The 24,919-nt window shown below is 34.5% G+C and overlaps 1 protein-coding gene across 1 annotated transcript in view; it reads right to left on the reverse strand.

Moving 5' to 3' along the window:
• The window catches only part of LOC131843001 (uncharacterized), a 50,914-nt gene that overhangs the window by 21,944 nt on the left and 4,051 nt on the right, over positions 1-24,919 (reverse strand). Inside the window, exon 2 of the mRNA XM_059191596.1 lies at positions 36-638. Within this exon, the coding sequence (XP_059047579.1) occupies positions 36-587 (552 nt within the window). The 5' untranslated portion in view covers positions 588-638. The remainder of the gene's footprint in view (positions 1-35; positions 639-24,919) is intronic.

A 24,919-nucleotide genomic window follows, 5' to 3' on the forward strand; every position in this document is an offset into this window, starting at 1 on the left:
AAAATGAAACATAAAAAAAGTAATGTTATACATACCTGTCTATAAGCGAGATCCGTCGACTGTGCAGGATATGGTCTAGCATTCGATCCGAAATCACTGACTCTATTTCTAATCGGCGTTCTAGAAACAACGACCGTCTGCAACTTCTTCTGTTTTCTGCCGTCGTCTATCTTCAAATTGTTTAAAGACTCTACCAATTCTTCTTTATTTCCCTCGTCGATCTCCTCGACCTTCTCAGAGAAACCGCTGTCTTCAGAAGAATGGGAGTCTATCCTCTCCGCTCGGCCTTCGTCTTCTACGACTTTGAAATTGAAATGCTTCAATTCATCATCCTCATCATTGATGTCGGAATCATCGTTTTTAGCGTTCAGTTCGAGTTTTTTCATATTCTCAAGTATACAGTCGACGGTAGTCTGTTTAGGTGGCGCCGTTTCCGGCGCTTCTTCTGTGCGTTCGTTCTTTTTGAGTTCATCTTTCTTTTTGTCCTTCCTGAACAGTTTCTTTATTATTTTCGCTATGGATTTCTTGTCTGCGCTATCGGCCATTGGTAATTGTGGTTTCGCCTGAGATACTTTAGCACTACCCATATTTGTTTTATGTTTGTGTTGTTTCAGATTTTCGTGAAGACTTTATGCATCCTGGAACAAAGAAATATGTATGTTTAGTTTATGTAATGCTCACATTTAAAGATATTATTACTGAAATAGATTTTGTACAACGTATAGGAACCTCTGTCGCGCCTACTTCAGCCGCCAAAGCCAGAAATGACAGTGAACGGATGCAAGACACCACTCATCCGGAATGGCAACATGAGTAGCACCATGGCTGCAATATGAAGTCCATGGTACTGATGGTATAGCTAGTTATGACTTACCATCAGGTAGGCCGTCAACAAACTTAGCAATACCACTTCAATTAAAAATCAACCTTCCACGTCCACTAAAATGTCGACAATTTTAGTATCGCCAAGCTGTTTGTCGCATTTACAATTTTTTAAAAACACCTGACGTCAAATGAATGTCTGCTAATTTCTGTGACGTTCAAAGTGCTGTTCAGTTGTGAGGGCGGCGGTTACCAAATATAAACGAGTGGGTCGCATCAAATTGGTATACTTTATATTGCATTATGTACTTTATTCATTGTTCAATAAACTTCAGTTTAAGTTATCCTAAAAGTTGTGTTATAATACTTTATATTTTCTTTTATCTTTACAGATAATTCTTCTTTTACATTTTGATTTGTACGTTGTGCCGATTTTAAAAATTCTTTAATATCATTATCAAGGCTGTATAATATTACGTGATGAACTATAGGAGTAGAACTGCAATGAAAAATATTGCAAAAAAGGGAGACTATATAACGCAGACAAAGTTGCGTGGATCAGCTAGTTAATATACAGTTGCCACTACTATTGACTACCGCACAGTTGATTACAGTTGTAATAGTATGCCATTATCTTATTTTTAGTTAGTTTTTATCTTAGTATAAACCAACATTTACAGCGTTTTTAAATAAAAAACGAATCTATTATAAAAAAAAACAAAAAGTCAATTATAGCTTATCAGAGGTACACACTGTAATTTACATATAGGTCACAAAAGATGTATTAGAAATACAACTTTAATATTAAATCTATAAGGTCGAATATCGAATTTTGTTATTTAGTGCGAGTATGTTTATGTATCTATTTTTTTTACTGTTACCTATTCTGTGATAGTATGTTATCGTTACTATATACATAATATTTTTTATCCACAAATGTAAAAGAGAAGGTACAAGTCAGTGAATATTAATGAATTTCAATGTTATTTTGATTTTGATTAATTTAGTTTTATTTGGTATAAATTGTTAAGTTTTAAATTTATAATATATAGAGCGGAATACCTATAGTGTTAGTAAAAAAAACACGGACAACTTAAGCTTGTGTTCAACAATAATTTGCTGAAAACAAAAATTTGGTTGTAGTCCACTCCTGCATAAACGAAATATTTCCTTCGAAAAGTATACACTCTATGCTGACGAGATAAAAAAAACTATCGCTCCTAAGAATATCCTTCAATTCTTGTCACTGACGGGTCTAGGTAGCGTACTTTGAAAAAAGGGATCTATGTAGGTCGCAGTGCTACAGGTCTAAAGCATCTGACAATAGCCCAAACACTTCAATAAAAAAAGATACCATCTACCATCAGTAGTGCTAATTTAATAACATAAGACAAAGTCAAACTTTTAAAAGACTACTTGATCTAAATAAATAACACGGTTTCTTGCAACTGTACTGTATAAAAAGTGAATAATATTTAAATATAAAATAATTTGAAGAAAACTGTCGTCACCATCACGAATTGTCTATGGCCAGAAGCCAGAACTGTTCAAGATTCCCGAAAGAATTTTAAGTACTATAAACAAATTGTCACTATGACATAATTCAATTTGTCTAGTGATGCATTTTGGCGGGAAAAAAGTAACCCCATGCTTGTGACAGCTTGCGTCATTTAGAAGAAATTTATGTTTTTAAACATTTTACAACAATTTTTGTAATCACGTGACGTCTCCAATGCATTGCTATTCCGGAGAACTGAAGAATCTGTTCGCTAAATTTCACCCTTCATACGCAGTTAACAAAGCGTCTGCTTGGCTTGGAGAGAAGAGAGGGGTACCTATGCAGATGGCTTTATGCGCCTAGAAAAGATATCTAGATATCCATCAATCAATCAAAATACTCATTCATGTAGATCTATTACAGACTCTAATGATATGTCAAATCTACCGTTAGTTCGGAATGCTTTCGAGATGAGAAGAACTGACAAGAAACTCAGCTCTAGATATTATATCTAGAAAGATCTGTAAAAAGAAATATAATTCAATATAGAATTAATAAAAGTGATTCTGTATTTCGATTATATTATCTAAAAACCTAAAATATAGCAATGATCTATAAAAAAAACAACAAGACAACTCAAAGGGTCAAAAATTAGGGTTCTGAATAATTATCGATTTTGGAAGAATCGATTATAAAACATCACAAATTGCAATGCGCTCTAAAATCAGGATTCCCGAAATTTATCGATTATGGAGAAATCGATTATAATTCAATAGAACATCGACTTTTTTATGATCGATTAAATTGTTCACAAATTTTATCGATTATTTACTAATCTATTTTTTACACAGAATACCACATACTTAAGTCTACCTTTGTCAGATGCAACTACAAAGATTTTACCAACTAGCTTCTTTTAAAAAAAAACCACATGTATGGTAGTGTATATGGAAGAGCGGGATGTACCTGACACAGGCTATGGTTACTAAATCATCCTAACACTGTGTTATTGTAATACAATTGTTTTTTGCGACTTCGTCCGCGTGATATTAAACTTTTCATTAAAATAATTAAAAAATCTATTATTAACGTTTACGTGACTCTTTATAACATTAGCTATTAATGAGTGAAAGTACCGTCAAAATCGGATGAACCGTTTTAGAGATTAGCAAGAACAAATACACAGTTTTTTTTTATTCATATTCTATACCAAAAATGTTTATTACCGCCAAATATTATTCTCCCCACTAACCGATGGTTGACTGGTAGAAAGTACCGTATGGTGTTAAGACCGCCAAATGTATTGTTACGTACTGTGTGCCTTAAAGTTATATAGATAAAAATAAGAATTTATGAAAAAGATTTTTTTTATGTAAGGAAGTATACATTTCATATGCATTTAGAGAAAAGCTGTTAATTTCAAATTACAAAGGGACACTTCAATTTTATATATTTGTATATATTCCCACATCATCACAAGCGTACACAGAACATAACTTCCCGCCTGTCGATTTAATAAATCACAGAACGCCGTCAATCGTCCGCGAATACAATTTTAAATTGAAACCCGAAATTATTTAGAAACGTAACGGTGGGTATTTCTGTGAAATTTTTAATAGACGCATATTGCGTATATAAATATATTTATGTATATGTGTAGGCAGGTTGCCAAAGACTATATAGATCCGAGCAGGGTTGCCAACCTTAAAACATTTAGCCTCGTAAGGAAAACTTAAAATTCTGATAACATCTCCTACATTAGCTCTATAAACATATTACAGTTTTTTTTTAATTTTCGATCTATTGTGATGTCTTTACAGTTTCATAGGACGTATAGAATAGAATAAATCTTTATCTGTGTGGGTACATTAATTTGTAAGTGGTCAAATAATGTAACCCTGGACAATTAACACAGTGCCATCTAGTCCCACGGTAAGCAGAGCTTGTGTTATGTGTACTAGACAACTGATATATACATATATTTTCTAAGTATATACTACATGTACTCCAATTGTCTTTAATTTGCTTGATGTAGCTGTGCCTTGGTCTTCCACCCCCCCTCTTCCTTCTTTTTCTGCCTCAATAACAATTTTCATGAATTCATCGTGCTGTATCGAGTCTCCTAAAGTTTTCACTAGTCGATATACTAGATTTTGACGAAAGTGAAGTCTCTTGTATGAGATTTTTTTTATATATAGCATAGGGCACAAACGAGCTTGTGGCTCATCTGATCGTAAGTGATTACCGCCGACCATGAGCACCTGCAACACCAGGGGAATTGCAAATGCGTTGTCGGAGTTTTAAGAAGGAGTAAGCTCTTCTTGAAAGTTTCAATATCGTATTCGGTTCGGAAATAACATTGCTGGAAGCTGATTCCAAAATGTGGTTGTGCGTGGCAAAAAATGACTATTTTATATTTGTATGAGATTGTACGGTTGGCATCCTTGGTTGTGAGTCCGACCGTGAGAGAGTCGAGACCTACCCTACTGCAAACATGTGATGCTGTGAAGGCGATGATTACCGCTGTTTATCTGGTAACAAAAATTGGTTGCCATTTAATCGTTGTAAGAAAGTCGATAGAAATATTTTTTTTGTAAGTACATATCTAATATCTACACTTATAAAATATCCAGACCAATACAACCAGGGGGAGAGGATTGTTAGAATTGTAGACTAATAAACTCATTGCTAGCAATGCTCCATGTCAGGAACCCTTGAAACCATCGTGAGAAATTCTCGATGAATTTGCCACGATGGGCTAACTGACCTGACTTCATGCTCATCTTATCATCCTCCACTGGTACCCCGCCAGCGTAAACCGTTAGCGGAGGCGTGCACCATTTCATTATATCATCATCTGCTTCTTCCTTATCCCATTTATTTGTGGTTTTGTGGTCGTTGTAATATGTTTTTCTCTTCCATTCATCCCGGTTCGCAGTCATTTCGTCATTTACTTCCTTTCTTACCATTTCATCTTTCACACAGTCCATCCATCTCTTTTTCGGCCTTCCTCTGCCCTTAGCCAGCGTAAACCGTTAGCGCAAGCTGGTGCACCATTCTATTAACATCCATAAAATACTTCAAGGTGCGAGGAATCGAATCTATTGAAGGCGGTGAACTAAATCCTAGCCCGTTAGAATGACTTTAATAACCACATGTACCTACAAGCCCTATTTTTATTGGGTTGTTTGGCCCATTGTCAGGTGCTAGGACCTGTAGCACTGCGACCTACATAGATCTATCGTGCTCGCCCATTTTCAGAGTAAATAGTTAATCTCTACCTAGATCTGTAAGGGACAAGAAATGAAGGAATGAGTTCCTGAGGAGATAAAAACCATCGTACTTTCCAAAGGAGATGTTACGTTTATGAACGATATGTAGTGGCGTTTCCGATTCTGTTTGGCAAAATCTGCAGATTAATGTTACGTTAAGACCTAAATTATTCAGTTTTCAGTGTCCAATGAGGGCCCTAGTCATGATGCATATATTGTTTTTACTTCATAGTACTAATCTATTGGAGTACTGAGTCGTATTAAATGTTAGATGTGTTTTGTACTGCGAGTTTCGTCTTCCAAATTCCGCCAATATAAAAAAATTTTGAATACAGACTAAAGAAAATTGTTCCAGAACTTTATAGGACTAGTTTATAGAGTTCAGACCAGTCAGGGACAAGAATTGAAGGATATTCTTAGGAGCGATGGTTTTTATCACCTCTGGAAAGAGTGTAAACTTTTCAAAGATATTTCATTTATGCATGAGTGGGCTACAACTATATAGGATGTGTAGTGGCGTTTCCTCTTCTGGTGGCAAAATCTGGTACAAGTCCTAACGAATATACAGTAAGCTACTTTCATTTCCTAGGCGCGGTTGTCAACGAAGTAGTTTCACAACCAAGCAGAATGGGAGATCATGAAATCGGGGTCGCTTAACTTGTATAATCATTAGCTTAGTTCAATTACCGGTACCAATTAAAAATTAATTCATTGATTTTATTATAATCTTGCTAATATTATGAATGCGGATGTTTAGAGCTTCAGTGTGGATGAATGGGTGGATGGATGTTTGTTACTCTCTCACGAAAAAACTACTGAATGGGTTTTAATGAAACTTTATAATACTATAGTTTATACATCAGAATAACACATAGGCTGCAGTAAATTATAAAGATAACATTTTCTAAATAATATATACAATAATAAAAATAATATAAATCACATAACGCCATCTAGTATCTATCTGAGCAGAGCTTGTATTACGGGTACTAGACAACTGATATAAATACATAAATACATTTATTTGTAAATACATACACAATATAAGAAAACACCCAGATCGATGCAAAGATCTCACGTATACAAATATTTGTACTGGGCGAGAAATCGAACCCGCAACCACCACGTAAGGTGGTGTACTAAACCACAAGACGACAGAGGCCGTTATAAAATTGTCAAGAAATATACATTTATAAAAATGGTACATTATATTTCATAAAAAAACAGCAGAAAGTAAAAAAACGATACAGTATTATGAAAGTTGTCTTAAAATCGATCCACAGTATCTTTAACATCGGCTATCTATATATAGTACAGTGGTACATATATGTGTATCAAAACACACAGGTATTTTACCTCTTAAAATATACAAAAACCACATTTATCCGGCCGTGTGGGCGTGGCGTTCAATTTTCAGTCTTACTGTAAACACAAATAAGTCGTATATCGTATAAATCTGCATATCCAGTATGCGAAACTCGTCTGATGACGTCAACATTAGCACTTTAAGCGGCAAAATTGTATTCCTAATGAGATTACAGAGTAGCTTTATATAAAACTTGTCGTTTGTAATAAGGTTCATTTTTGCATGTAAATTATATACTTATAGAAACATGTTATTTTTTACTACAAATATATAACGATAAACTGGTTCTGTAACAGGTATTTAAGTAAAACTTAATAACGTTTCTTAATATAAATTCTAAATGCCTACGTATTACACTGTTGCAATAGTCATTTCTAGTTTCTTTGACATCATTATATCGCGCAATGTACCATAAATACGCATAGATTCTGTTTATTTTTTTATTTGTGTTTCATGTTACGTAGATACACAGCTTTATTATATCGATTACATTAATCGTTAAGAAGTCTCAATTTTAAAAAAATATCGATAAATTTACATTTTAACATGGAATATTTTGTTTATTTAAAAAGTTATGATTATTAGAAAATAGTTTATAAAAATTTCGATGTACCTTTCAGTCGAGCTGTTTTGTTTTTTTTTTCCGATTTATATTCGTGATTTTATAGAAAGTGACAAAATATTCAAATGTAATTGTAGATTTTAGTATTTATTACAAGGTTGTTAGTTACTAGCGTATGCATTTATTTCCTTTGCCTTAAACGTGTTTCATATTCTTCAATATTTCCCTCCTATTGCTGATCCATGTTTATCCTTAACCATAACGTGTAATTATTGCTTTTAATGTATTAAATTAACTTGATTGTCTATTCCCCGTGCTTATATAAATTAATATGTTCTTTAAAGGTCATAAATAAATTCCATATACTATTTTCCTGTATATGAGATAATCTCACGTTTATTTTAGTATACGGTCCGCCATTTTGTGCGAACAAAGAAAATGGCTGAATAAAAGATTATAGTTTTTGTTATGTTAAGTTGAGTACATAGGCACAGGAAATATTGCATAGGTTTTATTTCAAATGGAAAAATTGTTACTTTTTAATTATTTTTTTACCCATTTAGAATGTTATTCTAATTTAAAATTTAATAATGTTCTTTGTTTTAGAATTATGATGTCCCTGAGCTTGGTACCGGAGACAAAAATGTTTGTTTTAGTTTTTTATATTAATCAAGCTGTGTGAAATTAGGTATTACTTTGGCGCTTCCTTTTTACATCGCTAAAAACAGATGCTTATTATATTTTAATAAGTTAGGTATTATTTTGCGAAAATTCATTTCATTACTTTCAGACACTATTCTCGCTCACACACACACTACACGCTCACACACTATCTGTGCGATTATGACCAACAAACAAACAAACAAATGGTTCTCTTTAAAAAAATTCATTAACGCAATATTATTTTTACTATCTCTGTCCGCCATACCAATGTAAATTTCACTTGCTTTAACTTCCACACACACGCATAGCATAGTGTGGGGTCAAATATATATTTTTTATTAATCTTCAGATTGTAGCTACTCACCCCGGTTTTGGTCATGTGTTATATATATATATATATATATCTCTATTCTGATCCGTTGGTAAATGACGGACAGACAGCGACCTAGGATGTAATGATGGGTTAATACTATTTTGCAATAACCGCAACTAAAAGTACCTAGCACGTATACGTAACGTAAAAATGTCAATGAAGTCGAGTGTCGATTTTTGATAGCACATAAAGTCCTTTCACTTAATAGATTGCAAATGTAAAAAGTCGATGACCGATTTAATGCCCCCCAGGCGATGAAGTCGCGTCTTTTCATTTGACCACAAAAGGGAACTTCTCAAATCAACTGTTATACAATTGTATTAAAAGAAACTTCATTCGTAACTGGCAGTGAATAATTTCGTCCAAAGATTACTATTCGGATATAATATAAACTATATTCGTTTATACTAGTAGTTCGTGCGTTCCAAATTCAAATCAAATTATGCAGTGTCATTTATTTTATTGTACAATTGAACGAATGATTAATTTTTTTAAATATTGTAGTAGAATTCCTAAGGAATGAAGTTATTTTATATAACAACTAATTACTACTAGAGGTGACCTTTAGTAGTAATTAGTATAAGAAAGATCCTACTTACTCACGTACGTCTCACATATTTCAGATTCGTATGATAGTGTAAGAAATATAAATTATATATATAAAACTTCCTCTTTATTTATTTGAATCACTCTATAATATTAAAAGCACTTCATAATCCGTTGCGTAGTTTTCAAGATTTAAGCATACATAGGGACGGACAGACAGCGACCGCGACTTTGTTTTATACTATGTAATGATGGGTTAATACTATTTTGCAATAACCGCAACTAAAAAGAAAGTCTAGCATAATTGTGTCATTACGTATTTTCGTAAAAATGTCAATGAAGTCGAGTGTCGATTTTTGACAGCACATAAAGTCCTTTCACTTAATAGATTGCAAATGTAAAAAGTCGATGACCGATTTAACTGATGACCCCCCCAGGCGAATATATTATTAATATGAAGTCGCGTCTTTTCATTTGACAACATCACCGTTCCAAAAGGTTCGAAATACGCGTTTCTCCATTCTCAAATCAACTGTTATACAATTGTATAAAAAAAAACTTCATTCGTAACTGGCAGTCAATAATTTCGTCCAAAGATACTATTCATAAGCATTATAATATAAACTATATTCAGTTTATACTAGTAGTTGCCGAGCGTTCCAAATTCAAATTGAAATTATTTATGTGTCATTTTTTTTATTGTAATATTGAACGAATGATTAATTTTTTTAAATATTGTAGTAGAATTCCTAAGGAATGAATCTTATTTTTTTGCGTATTGATTAAATATAATTACTACAAAAGGGGAATTAAAATAGATGGATGTATTGTCATTTTTTTAGTAGTAATTTTTTAGGCTGTGAGAAAATAAGAAAGACTCAGCCATAAATGGTTACAGTTACATCTTATCATTGGTACATGATGACACTAATATTAGCATTAAAAAAAACAAGATTCGTTACGATAGTGCAAGAAATATAAATTATATATATTTTTTTAATTTTTGTACGATGTAGATTATTAATCATATTTTTTATTTTTTCTCACTATTTTATTTATTTAGCTAGTAAAGATATAAAGATTACTATAGCGAACACGTTAGCACCATTATAGCTTCTAAATTATTCTTATACTTTACATTTATATTCGTCTGCCTGAGTGCCTCCGTCTCACCAATTTCAGCTGCCAAGCGACTTGCCTAGGAAGCTGTTTTTGTTGTAGAGTGCAGATTAATCGGTGAAATTACTGGCTAAGAGGCATCTCTTAGTCCTCTAGAATGGTATCTAATGAGCGGTATATTAAGTATTAAGTTCGTAATGCTGATCATGTATAAGCGACGGTTACTGTTTACCATCAGGCGAGCCGTCAGCTTTAAATTACACAAAAAACCTTTAGAATCCGGACTAGAAGAAACGCTAACCAAAGTTAAGCGCGGGCGGGCGATGTAACGTGATGCGGCGGGAAGATTGCGGTTGTCTTAAGTATATAGCGAGTGACTTCACGGGGCATTGCTAGTATTATTATAAGCGTGATCCACAGTTTTTTTATTCTATGTACTATACAAGATAATGTAGCTATTCTTAGATTTGCAAAATACATTTTCCTTAAAATAAGCACGTACTTTTGAAGGACAAAAAACCCGGCACGAGGCGAGCACCCTAAGAAACTTGTTCTACTACATGTCACAAGAAAAAAGGATAAATTACTTACAATGTTTTTTTAAGTAGCTAAGGCTGTTTTTTAGGTAACTGGAATGGTAATCTAGCTGGCGGATTAAATAAGTAATTCCCAAAGTGGTCTATATAGACCTCCAGGGGTCTATGACAAACTGCAAGGGGTCTACGACAGTGGTCATTTTGTTTTTACTTTATGCTTTTAACACTAAACTTTACTACAGTTAGAATTTTACAAAAAATCAATACCAGGAATGGGGGGTCTACCCAAAACTGAAAAATATGGCATAGGGTCTACGACACAAAAAAGTTTGGGAACCTCTGGTTTAAAGTGGTCAACGTCGTATATACATAAATAGCACCAAAGACATCATATAATTCCCCTCCGATTGATCCCACGTTCAATTCTAACGGGGATCGAAATTACAACGGTCAGAGTCGAGGTTTGAACCCCTAGCTGTGCTCTCAGACTTAAGTCGCATCCGTCAGGCGGGAGTTGGCTATCAGCCGCTCCATAAGTCCTTCCTTTGGTTTGGAGTGCCATCTGCACTCGCCTCCTATCGTCCAATGAAGCTGTAAAGGCCATATCGGCCTTCTCTAATGCTGTTGGGCGCAGCGTGCACTCGCTGCGCTCAACATGGCACTCCAAACCAAAGGACGGACTTATGGAGCGGCTGAAGGGCAACCCCCGCCTGACGGATGCGACCCCCTAGGGGTTCGCCTGACGGATGCGACGTTTTGGAGTCTGAGGGCACCACTACCGCATTAGAGTAGTCCTCAAAAAAATTACATGATTATAAACGGAAGTTGTGAGTGTAAAAATTACTGCATGGATTGTAATGAAACTTTACAATATCCTCCACACGGTTGCGGATGGCAGCAACGACAGTGTGAAAGATGATATGATAAGAAAGGGATAAATAACGAGATGACTGCGAACAGAGATGAATGGAAGAGAAAAACTTATTACGACGACCACAAATAAATGGGATAAGGAAGAAGCAGATGATGATCTTATAAAGCTAGCTAGCTGACATGTGTAAGATAGACTTTGACAAAGACTTTGTATGTAATATTCGAAGTAGACTTTACTTCGAGTATTTCTAATCGAACGGTAAATCTTAATTTAGAATGTTAATGACAATTTAACTCGCTCCAATTTGAAACGGTTAAGATAATTACGAGTAAGTAATATTAACTTAATTAAAAACACATTTGAAGGTATGCGACCTAAGGTAGAGCTAGATGTTGGCAATAAAGAAATCTATACATATAAATAAAATTGGAGTGTTTGTTTGTAATATTGAAATAAACGTTTTTTACTACATACATATGAATATAAATACGGCACATACACCAAAATATCATTTTTTTACAATTTTTGTCTGTCTGTCTGTTTGTTCCTGTTAATATCTGAAATGGCTGGACCGATTTTGACGGGACTTTTATTGGCAGGTAGCTGATATATTAAGGAGTAACTTAGGCTACTTTTATTTTAGAAAAATAAAGTTAAATTCCACGCGGACGTAGTCGCGGGAACAGCTAGTTTAATATATAATGTATTATGAGCAATTAATTAATTATTACAATATTTATTTGGATGATCGGTGGTCCTCGATAGTGCGGTTTTCTAGAAACTGTTCATGCCACGCACAAACACATTGTGGAATCAACTACCAGCAATGGTATTTCCGAACCTTCAAGAAAAGAGTTACTCTAATGCTGCTGGCCGCTACTGGCCTTTATAGCTTCACCGAAAGATAGAGAGCGAGTGCAGATGGCACTCTAACCGCAGGTCTCTGGTCTGGCCGCAGAAGAACTTATGGAGCGGCTGAAGGCCAACTCTCGCCTGACGGCGCGCGCTTGATTTCCCGCGTACTCCTAATCGCCAGAGAAAGAAAATAACGCTAATAAAAGAACCCTAAAATTATATAAGGTTACTGTTTAAGGTAGTATCTGTCGCTTCTTTCTTTCCTGTATGTGTATTCCTAAGTTACACCATTGCTATTTTTTTTTCAGTAAATAATAATGTAATGATGCACCCGCCTGCACTAACGGTATACGCTGGCAGGGTACCAGTGGAGAATGATAGAATGAACATGAAGTCAGTTCAGTTAGCCCATTGTGAGAAATTCACAGGGAATTTACCACGATGGTTTCCAGGGGAAACCGCGTGGAGATCAACTTGACATGGTACATTGCTAGCAATGAGATCAAGGTCAATAGTCCACATCACTAATAATTCTTATCCCCTACATCATTACTATTAATATACATATGCGATTCCTACTGGAAACCATCATGATAAATTCCTGGTGAATTTGCCACGATGGCCTAACTGACCTGACATCATCTTATCAACCTCCACTTTGTGTCAAAGATACCTAAGCAATATCTTGGTTGTGATTTCCTTGACTTGATTCCTCGCGTGGCACAAACAATTATATTCATGAGTATGAGTGTTTGTATCCGTCTTCAATGTACATTATGCATGCATTTACAAAAAAAAGTGTAAATGTATTTGTATCACTTGTCTAGTACCCATAACACAAGCTTGCCTTAGCTTGGAACTAGATGGCTCTGTGTTAATTGTCCTGAAATATTATTAATAATTATTATTAATAATTATAGTCTTTCACCATCTCTTTAAAAGTTGATACGTCATGGTTCTAATTTTGTCTTCAATTTGCTTGATGTAACTGTGGCCTGGTTTTTCCTCTACCGGCTTCTTTCTATTTTGCGCTAAATAATAATTTTCATCGTGCTGTATCGAGTGTCTTAACAGTTTTCATTAGAAGATGAGCTCGAAATATAAATTGACTCACAGTTTTTTTTATATCAACCAAACTACAACCTAAGACCTTTCAAGGCCAGTAGTTAACCACTGGGTTATACGCTCTATTTAATTATTTTTTACTAAAGATACCTAATCAATATATTGATTGAGATTTTCTTGATTTAGTTTTTAACTGTACTGTGGTGTTAAAAAACCGGATCGCCTGCGTTTGGTGTGATTTTTTATGACTTTCAAAAATTCTGTTCGTTCAAAGATTGTTCTATTTATCCTCTATCCGGGGTTTTTTAAGTAACTATAAAGTATTATCTAATATCCACACTAATAAATCGATCACCTATATTCTTCATCCTTATCCCATTCATTTGGGGTCGGCGTAATATGTTTTTCCCTTCCATTTATACCTGTTCGCAGTCATCTTGTAATTTACTTTACATATCATCTTTCACACAGTCCATCCATCTCTTTTTCGGCCTTCCTCTGCCCTTATAACCATCCACATTCATATGTAACACCTTTCTTAAAATATTATCTTCATTTCTACGCATTACATGCCCATACCACGACAGAGGATTACTCTTCAACCTCTCCGACACCGGCGCCACTTTCCTACTTCCTCTAATATATTCATACTTTATCTTATCTATTCTTGTCACACCACACATCCATCTCAACATTCGCATTTCAATTGCATGCAGTCGTCTTTCATGCGTCACATTTACAATATACAATCCAATAAAAAAATATATAAATGAATAAAATAATAGATAATGAATTAGAACGTTTGTGGTAATTTTTACTTTAATTTTCTTAGCCAATAATCTGTCATGACTCTATAATTTCGCTGCCATATCTCACCCTCAAATCGAACACAGCTCATAAATATAAAGCAAGGAAATTATGTTAAGTTCTGAATATTAATAAAACAGACAGTTATAAGGTTCATTTTAAAAATATTTTCTACTAGCTGAGGTCATAGCAGCAGCTGTGTGATGCAGATTAAGCGCACACATGACGTTTATCATTATATTTCACACAATTTACTATTTACATATTTAAATTATAGTCTATATGTTATTCTGATGTATAAGCTATATTACTGTAAAGTTTCATCCAGATCCGTTCAGCAGTTTTTGCGTGAAAGAGTAACAAACATCTATCCATCTAACATTCGCGTTTCTAATATTAGTAAGATATATGATTACACTAGCTTTTGCCCGCGGCTTCGCTCGCGTTAATTTATCCCCTTAGGGAGAGAATTTATCAAAATCCTTTCTTAGGGTATGCCTACCTTATAGGCTTTATGCATGCAAAGTCTCAGCCCGATCGGTTTAAAATTGACAAAGTTTCATATAAACTTTCATCCTCTATTTTATCTCCTTGGGGGTAGAATTAATCAAAATCCTTTCTTAGCGGTTGCCTACGTCATAACATCTACCTGCATGCCAAATTTCAGCCCGATCCGTCCAGTGGTTTGGGCTGTGCGTTGATAGATCACTACGTCAGTCACCTTTGAGTTATATATATTTAGATAAACAGATTAACATGAAAGGAATAAATAAAAGAGTCTTGGCGGTAAAAATAGGTAACTTTAAACCAATCGTCATCAACAGGGAATTCATCCTCTCGGACAGTCCGGCTTCAGGAGCTCCCTCCCGCGTTTCTTGCCGAGGTTTTCTCACGAGACTACAGCATACTTCAAGAAGGTTATATTAAGGGTCGGCAACGTGCACGTGACAATACTGGTGTTTCAGGCGTCCATAAGCTACGTTAACCGTTTTCCTTCAGAATGGCTGTATACTCGTTTGCTACCATCGTAGTATAAAAAAATAGGTAAAACAAAAGTATTAACACAGCTGACTTTATACAAAAACTTTTTGATACATTGTTTCAGAAATACGATTAAATTGTTACCTTCGTTTTGTTATGAAGAATTACATCGCGCAGTGACGTTTTCACTTACAAAAATTACGCACACATCCGTAGAATTCCCGCTTTTCTCACACTATGTATATTTTTTTAGTTTTCATGACCATAGACTCAGCTCTGTTTGTTTTTTATGACCACAGACACTATATTGCATTTAGTCCAGTCACGCGTATTTCCGGTGTGGGAGCATTTATCATCGAATGTTGGTGATAACAGGATTGATAAGATTACGGTTGGTTTTTTCTATCGAATATCTGTCAATCGGATGGCGGGAAACGGTGATTCTAAGTAGCTGTTTGTTAATGTTCTGCAATTATTGCAAATATATTTACTTAATGGGAGTGGTGTTTGATTGCACTGTCTGAATGGTTTTTTTTAATGATAACTGCATTTTAATAATAATAACAGCACATAACAATATATTTATATATTATATAAATTGTTAATATATATATTTCAAAAATTGAAACTTGACATTGCCATCCATGTACATTTATGAAATGTGGCTATTTGTTAAATCGCATCCAGAATTATTTAAGAAATCTAATTAACATCTGCAATTATTGCAAATATATTTACTTACTGGGAGTGGTGTTTGATTGCACTGTCTGAATGGTTTTTTTTTAATAGCACATAACAATATATTTATATATTATATAAATTGTTAATATATATATTTCAAAAATTGAAACTTGACATTGCAATCCATGTACATTTATGAAATGTGGCTATTTGTTAAATCGCATCCAGAATTATTTAAGAAATCTAATGACTTTGAGACTAAGTACACAAGAAGGCGTCCTGATAAATTAACATATCTGCTAATAAAGTCAACATTAGCAAGTGCAATGGCCATAAACTCTGGTCATTAATTTCTCTGGTAAATTTTTAACAAATTACCAGAGAAATTAAAACATTTAAATAGAAGCAAATTAAAAAAAGAACTATATAATTGGTTGTCATCTATGTGTTTTTTATAATGTAGCTGAATTCCTTTCCCAAATGGTAAAAAAGTGACCATTCAAATTGACAGTTATCTGTTGTAGAAATGATTAAATGCGCGGAACAAAATTTAAGATTTAAAATACCACAACCAATGTACCATACTTAATGCAATAAAATTTCATTTCATTTCATTATATATATATATATATATATATACCAGCTATCCTAGCAAACATTGTGTTTTGCTTTCAAAATTAAAACAAATTATTTGGGGTGGGCCACCCTTATCGCTTAAGAGTATAAAAATAGATAAAAACCTTTTCTCAGACCGGAGGAGTATGTCAACAATAACACTGACATGTGTATATATATGTGAATATAGCTTTAAAATTGACGTAACTTCCATACAACCTTTCTCCCCTTTCAACCCCTTACAACCCTTTTTTCACATTAAAATGACCTTTCTCAGGGTCTAGACTAGGTGTGTACCAAATATCATTTAAATCGGTTCACTAGTTTTGGCGTGAAAGTGAGACAGACAGACAGACAGAGTTACTTTCGTATTTATAATATTAGGAAGGATATATATAAATATATATATATGTTATATATTATAATAAGCTGCAAACCAAATGCCTGATAGCCGAAAATGATATCACCGTCATTATCATCGAACTAGTAACTCACTAGTTGCGTGGTAAACATCGAACACGTCATTATTGAAATGTAGGGAAAACATATATATACATTTTTTTATTTTATTTATTTATTTAATTCAGGCCACATGGCCCATATTATACATACCTTATAGACTAACATACATAAGAAATAATAATAAAAAGTAAATAAAATTGTCTCTATGGTCACGGCACTGACGAAGGCAATCTGCCACGGTAGCGCCGATAGACCACCCTCTTCGGCCAGTAGTCCTCCTTCATGAAGGTGGGCAGCAGTAGCCCCTTCCTTCGGAATCGCGGTAATGATACTGGAATGATGCCCCAGCCTGCGCTTTACACGGTTTACGCTGGTGGGGCACCAGTGGAAGACAATAAGATGAGCATGAGGTCAGGTCAGTTAGCTCATCGTGACAAATTGATCAGGAATTTATCACGATGGTTTCCAGGGGGAACCGCTTGGAGGTCAACCTGACATGGTACATTGGTACCTCCATGAATTTCCCCATTCCTTGCAATTAGGAATGGGGTCAATAGACCACATTACTAACAATTGCCTTCCGGTGTGAGGAGATTGTTAGTTGTTTTTTTTAATGGATGATAATGGACTGGTGCGACCACATTTCTTGCAATTTTTTAAATGGGAACAATAGCCCACATTTCTGACAATGCCCTTCTGGTGTTATGCCCGTCTGGGATTGTTAGTGGTTTTTTAAATGGATGATATTGGTACGCCTGTTCTAACGGTTTATGCTGGCGGGGTACCAGGATGATAAAAAAAACATGAGGTCAGGTTAATCAGCCCACCACACCATTGACTCACACTGATTCTGCTAGGCAGCTCCGAATTCGTACTTCGTGATCGATTTTTTATGACTGTATTTGTTTAACTCCAGTTTCAAACATTCCATAATATGAACATAAACAACCTTATACAAGAAAACACTGAGCAAGTAATCACTACGTTATAACGTACGCACTCTCCCACCAAATTGCGGGAGAACTATCTAAAAAATATTTACGAATTGAACTTTAAAATTAACAGATTAGAGTCGATTTTAAGATTGTAAGTCAAGAAAGTATCCCCCATTTCCATACATTAGAAAACCTACTTTATTGCGAACACGTTAAAGTTGATTTTAGAATGTTAAGCTGAGAAAGTAGCCGCAAATTCCATACATTTGTTTTTATGGTTGGCGGCAATGACGTAAACATCACGTAAATTCAGAAATGAGAGTTGATGCATTAAAAAAACTTTGCATAAATAGACAGTCAATATTTTAAGGAGGATGTTATATATGAAGGTGTGGTTATAAGGGCAGAGAAAGGCCGAAAGTGATGGATTGTGTGAAAGATGATATGGCAATAACGAGGTGACTACGAAGGGATGGAAGAGAAAATAGTACAAAACCATGTATGACATGCATATGTGTATTAACAAACAAATAAATGGAATAAGGAAATAGTAGATGATGAGACTGTAATTTTTTTTTAACATGCAAATATGTCTATAGCGCAGAATTGTCATGTAAGCCCCGTGGTAAAACGGTTTACTACGCTGAATTACATACAAGAGGTAGTGAGTTTAAATCAAATGATTGTAAACGTATTTAATAACAACATGGCGGCGATAATGGCGGGAAAATTGACATTACTTCATTTCTGCAAATAAATTTTGTTTTGTTATCAGTTTATTTTATTACCAATGTTCATCATAAGTAGATACTTATCAGACTATCAAAATGTCTTCGATATACGAAGAACATTTCAATAATTTTATCTATTCGGTAATTGTTACTATCCGAAACTGCCTACAGATGTCATAATAACTCTGGACAATTAACAGCGCCATCTAGTACCAAACTGAGCAGAGCTTGTACTACGGATAAACAACTTATATAAATATATACATGTATATATAATCTATATATATATAAATGTATAGCTCTTCGTTAGTCTCGCTTAAACTCGAGAACGGCTGAACCGATTTGGCTAATTTTAATCTTGAAATATTAGTGGAAGTCTAGGGAAGGTTTAAACGGTGATAAATTATGAAGAAATTGCATGTAATATAGTAAAAAAAACAATATTATTTTCTCATACAAACGACTGATACCTATCAAACAGGGTGCGTTCAGAAATTTATTGCGTAAATAAACTTACAAATTTTTTTATATATTTAATTTTGAGGCGGAATGGAGTTTGCGGGGATAGCTAGTACATAATACAAATCATTAGGGGGAAAGGGATAGTTAGTAATGTGGACTGATAACTCCATTACTAGTAAGGTAACATGGCAAGTTGACCTAAATGCGGTTCCCCATCACGGTGACGTGTCATTTGCCCAGATGCGCTAATTGAATCGACTTCATGCTCATTTTATATATTAGGGCAGGTGAATGCTTCATTCCATTAGCATAAAAGAATTAAAAAAAAAAAGTGAATTAGTTGTATATTTAACTAGCGACCCCAAGTGCGAATGCGCATGACTGCGGCGCGAATACAGCTCCTCCGATCGCGATCTCCTATTTGTCCAATTCAAACGGGGATCGAAATTACGACGGCCTGAGCTGAGGTTCGAATCCTAGCGGTGGTCTTAGACTAAAACCGCATCAGTCAGGCTGGAATTGGCCTTCAGCCGCTCCATAAGCCATTCCGCGAGTTTGAAATGTTATCTGCACTCGCCCCTTATCGTCCGGTGAAGCTGTAAAGGCCAGCTGCGGCCGACAGCATTAGAGTAGTCAAAAAAAGCATGGATGCATTACAAATCCTTGCATTTCTCGGCTTGTTCTGTACAAAAGCATGCAAGTATTATACATATAAACGTTCCTATTGAATTGCTCTGTCTATTGCTGAAAACTGCACTAAAATCGTATGGGTAATTTTAAAGATATAAGCGAACAGAGAGCGGCAGTGCTTTGTTTTATGTAAAGATTGTTATGTTCTTTAATTAAAAAATCAACAGAAACATGGATGAACACAAAAAACAACGATTGCGTTATGCATATTTCGTGTTCATTGAACGAATAAGCGAACATTGTAATCAATTAATACGGTTTACCCTTGATTGCGTTTGGGAACGGTACAAAATTGAATCGGATTGAAATCTATATTGAGATTAGATCTGCTGTTCTCAAATTGATTTTGAACTGAAGTATTTGCGATAGAGAAAAAATGGCGGACGTCCCAATGACATTTTTTTTTCCACATTCGTCTATCTCTTAAACGATCGAATAGGCAAAGATAAGACCGTACAGCCTAGCCCAATTTTAAAATTTGGACGGTAGGGAAACAAAAAATATATTGTAAAACCTTGACGATCATAAGCGGCTAAAATGTCCTACATAAATAGATTATTTTTTAATTTGAATTTGAATTTGATAAATTCTAAATTCATTATTAATTCGATTATTTGTAAAGGTAATAACGGTGCAACAGGCAAAGATCCTTAGACCGTACAGCCGAGTCCAATTCTAAAATTCATCATATTTGTAGTAGGTAATAGATAAATAGTATATTAAATGAAATTGTATAGAATGACTGATCAAGTGTGAGTCAATTTATACAGTTTATTATTTACTAATACTAGTGGTCGCCCAATGGTCTAAATTCGATCATAATTAATTTAAATTACTTATATCTTAGTAAGGTTCTATTGTCAAAGACTACTAAATATTTCGTTGTGTATTTGTGTGTCAAATACATGGTAGTATAACTTTTTTTTTTATTGGAATAATATTAAAAAAAATATATTATTCTGCCCTTCTCTGTATAAAATACTCATACTCCTCCATCTGTACAATATTCGTAAAAACGGAGAACAAAGTGATTGCTACACGTATTAATCCCCCGTCCAAAAGGGGATCGAAATTATGACCGCCTGAGCCGAGGTTCGAACCCCTAGCGGTGCCCTCAGATTAAAGTTGTATCCGTCAGGCGGGAGTTGTCTTTCAGCCGCTCCTTAAGTCCTTCCGCGGGTTTAGAGTGCCATCTGCACTCGCCTCCTATAGTTCATAAATACGATGGGATCCCTTGATAGCAGCCTATGTAGGCTAAAATTATCATAAAAACAAACAAAATCGCGGGTTTGTTAATTAAAACAATGTTTTGTTTACCAAATTTATTTTTGTCGGCCAGATTAGAACTCAGGACCCTTAGTCTCAAGTCGGGGTACTCAATCACTAGATCATAACGCTCTCTTTAATTCGTTTATTAATCTTCTAAACAAGTATCCAGTCACGCATTGAACGCGTGCTTATTATGTATACGCAAACGACCTTGCATTCTGTCCCAGAAGCGGTTTACGCGGATATAACTATCCCTTTCTGACTTTACTAATTCGCTTATATCTATCCTATTCACATCTGGCTTGAGTCCATCGTCTTTCTTTATTATAAGAAGATTAGTATTGCTATCTCGTTCTTTATTTTGCATTTGCGATTTCCCGCCTTATGGAATGAATATCAATGTATCAAGTTAATATGAATATAGATTGTATGGATTTACCGGCGTGCATTTATATGCTAACAATTTAGTACTTTGTCATATTGACATTATTGATATTTCGAAACATTTTGTAAACTATCTCGTTAGTTTGTTACTGTGAAATGGTACAAAAGTTGGAATTTGTTACTAGGCGAATCTACCAGAACTATAGACCATATTAAAAAGTAATTATGTGATGTCTATGGTACTATTCATGTATATAGACAACGGTTACCACTTACCATCATGTACTCATGATAATTCCAAATTCAGTTAGGCAAAAAAAATGTATACTGATGTTCTACGAAATAAAGAGCTCCCATATGTAAATAAACAAATCGTACCTACATATGTGTGTATAATACTTGTATTGAGGGGGAAAGGATTGTTAGTAATGTGGACTGATGATCTTATTGCTAGCAATGTACCAAGTCAGGTTGATATCCACGCGGTTTCCCCTGGAAACCATCGTGATAAATTTGTGGTGAATTTGTCACGTTGGGCTAACTGACCTGACCTCATGCTCATCTTATCCTCCACTGGTGCCCCGCTAGCGTAAACGTTAGCTCAGGCGGGTGCACCGTTCCATTATCATCCATAAAAAAAACTTGTTTTGAGTACGCACACGATGCGAGATGCGTAGGCGCATATTAGGATGCGCGTGGGTACAGTAATTGTTCATCTAATACCTTCTGTATAATGATTATAAAACTGTTTTTTTCTTAATTTTTTTTTAATTTTTGTACACAACAAGTAAAATTCTAAATTAGTTTTTGGATGTAGTCATAATAATAATGGTAGTAAGTGCATTTAAGTGTAGTTATACTTCAAAAAACCATCGGAGGTGATTTGTAACCGTGGGCAGGCCCCGTGTTTTCCATATTGACATACCCTTTCTGTTACACCCTGTATAATTGTATACTAGCAGACCAGGCCACGTGTAGCTGTGGCTAAGGTTCTTGAATAAAATAATATTGCGACTATAAATTGAGATGTAAGCTATCCTATCTTTCAAGTTAGATCAAACTGCATACAATGTGCAAATCAAATTTGCAATCGGTTCAGCAGTTTAAAAGTCCATCGCGGACAAACAACGTGACACATAATTTTTATATATAAAAATATATCATATTTCTTATCAAAATAAAATTATATAAAAACACGTTTAATACAATAATATAGATATTATGGATACGTTAATATAAAGGCAGACAAGATGACAATACACTCTCTTTTCAAATATTCAAACATACTTCGTCTGCCATACCAGCCAGTCTAATTAGAGATACGTAATTTTTATATATTAAGATATATATGCATAATAGACTAATTGTTCGTGTAATTAGTATGTCGTATTCTAAACTGATAATGTATTGGTACATTTGTTTTACATAATAGGGAAGTAAATTGGATTAATTAAACGGTAATACCTATCGTAACTAATGATGTTTATTTATAACAGGAACACTTCGACGATAAACTAAGTTCAAATACGGTTTTTAACACTATTACATACCCCAGACAGACATCTTTATCTTTATTTTTCTTTATCTTTTATTATTATTATTAATATTATAAATGCGAAAGTTTGTGAGTATGGATGGATGTTTATTACTCTTTCACGCAAAAACTACTCAACGGATTTTGATGTAACTTCACAGTAATATAGCTTATACATCAGAATAACATATAGGCTATAAATTTCACGCAGGTAAAACCGCGCGCACAGCTAGGTTAGTATAAAATAAAGTCGCCACTGTCTGTTCGTTTGTATCTTTTAAATTACGCAACGGATTTTAATGTAGTTTTCAGCAATAGATAGTGATTCAAGAGGAAGGTTTATGTACAATACATGTACACCTGTGTGTCGGGTAGCTAGTGTTAAATAAAGATTAATTTAAGAGAGATGAACGTCTTCTACTACTTCAAGGATTTTTTTCTTATGGATGATAATGGAACGGTGCACCCGCCTGAGCTAACGTTTACGCTAGCGGGGCACCAGTGGAGGATAAGATGAGCATGAGGTCAGGTCAGTTAGCCCAACGTGACAAATTCACCACAAATTTATCACGATGGTTTCCAGGGGAAACCGGCTGGATGTCAACCTGACTTGGTACATTGCTAGCAATAAGATCGCTGGCGGGGCATCTGTGGTATATGATAAGATGAGCATGAGGTCAGGTCAGTTAGCACATCGTGATAAATTCACCATGAATTTAACACGATGGTTTCCAGGGGAAAGCAGAGCTTGTGTTACGTGTACGAGACAAGTGACAGAAAAACCTAAATATATATTTTTTTAAATATAGGTATACATAGAACACACTCAGACCGATACAAACAATCATACTCATGAATACAAATGTTTGTATCGCGAGAGGTATCGAACCTGCGACCACCGCAAGTAAAGCGGTGTGCTAAAATGCTAGGCCGTAATCTATGTATACATCTAAACATATAAATAAAATTGGAGTGTCTGTTTGTAATATTGAAATAACCGTTTTTTACATATGAATAAAAATACGGTACATACACCAAAATAACATTTTTTACAATTTTTGTCTGTCTGTCTGTTTCTTCCGGCTAATCTCTGAAATTGGCTGTTAAATTCTACGCGGACGAAGTCGCGGGAACAGCTAGTTATGAATATAAATACGGGACATAAAACAAAATAACATTTTTTACAATTTTTGTCTGTCTGTCTGTTTGTTCCGGCTAATCTCTGAAATGGCTGGGTTGTTTTGACGGGACTTTTTTTTGGCAGGTAGCTGATGTAATAAGGAGTAACGTAGGCTACTTTTATTATAATTATTCTAATTCCACACGGACGAAGTCACTGGTACAGCTAGTGTAAAATATTATTATTACATTATTAGTATAGATATTAAAGTGGAATATTCTGCATTCCCTATCTACATAGGTATGTAGGTATACATGTACTGACGTGCATAAGTCTGTACTGGACCGATAAGAATACACCTGTTTATTAACAATAATATTAATTAGGTATAATATATACGGCTCTATATTATGATTAATAAATGAATCACTAGCCGAGCCCGCGGGTTTCAGCTTTAATAACTATTATGTTTATAATAAGTTATATTTTTTCAAATTCAAATTCATAATATCTTTATTCATGTAGGTCTATTACAGACTCTTATATGTCAAATCTACCGTCAGTTCGGAATGATAAAGTCAGAAGAACTGACAAGAAACTCAGTATCGTATTATTTCAAATAAATGTTTATATAGATTAATTATAAATTCAAATTTGGGAGAATAGAGTGACTATAATATAATAAAATTTATTATTA

This window comes from Achroia grisella, unplaced genomic scaffold, assembly GCF_030625045.1.
Source record: "Achroia grisella isolate CSIRO2021 unplaced genomic scaffold, CSIRO_AGI_Agris_v1 utg2716, whole genome shotgun sequence".
NCBI classification, from domain to species: Eukaryota; Metazoa; Arthropoda; class Insecta; order Lepidoptera; family Pyralidae; genus Achroia; species Achroia grisella.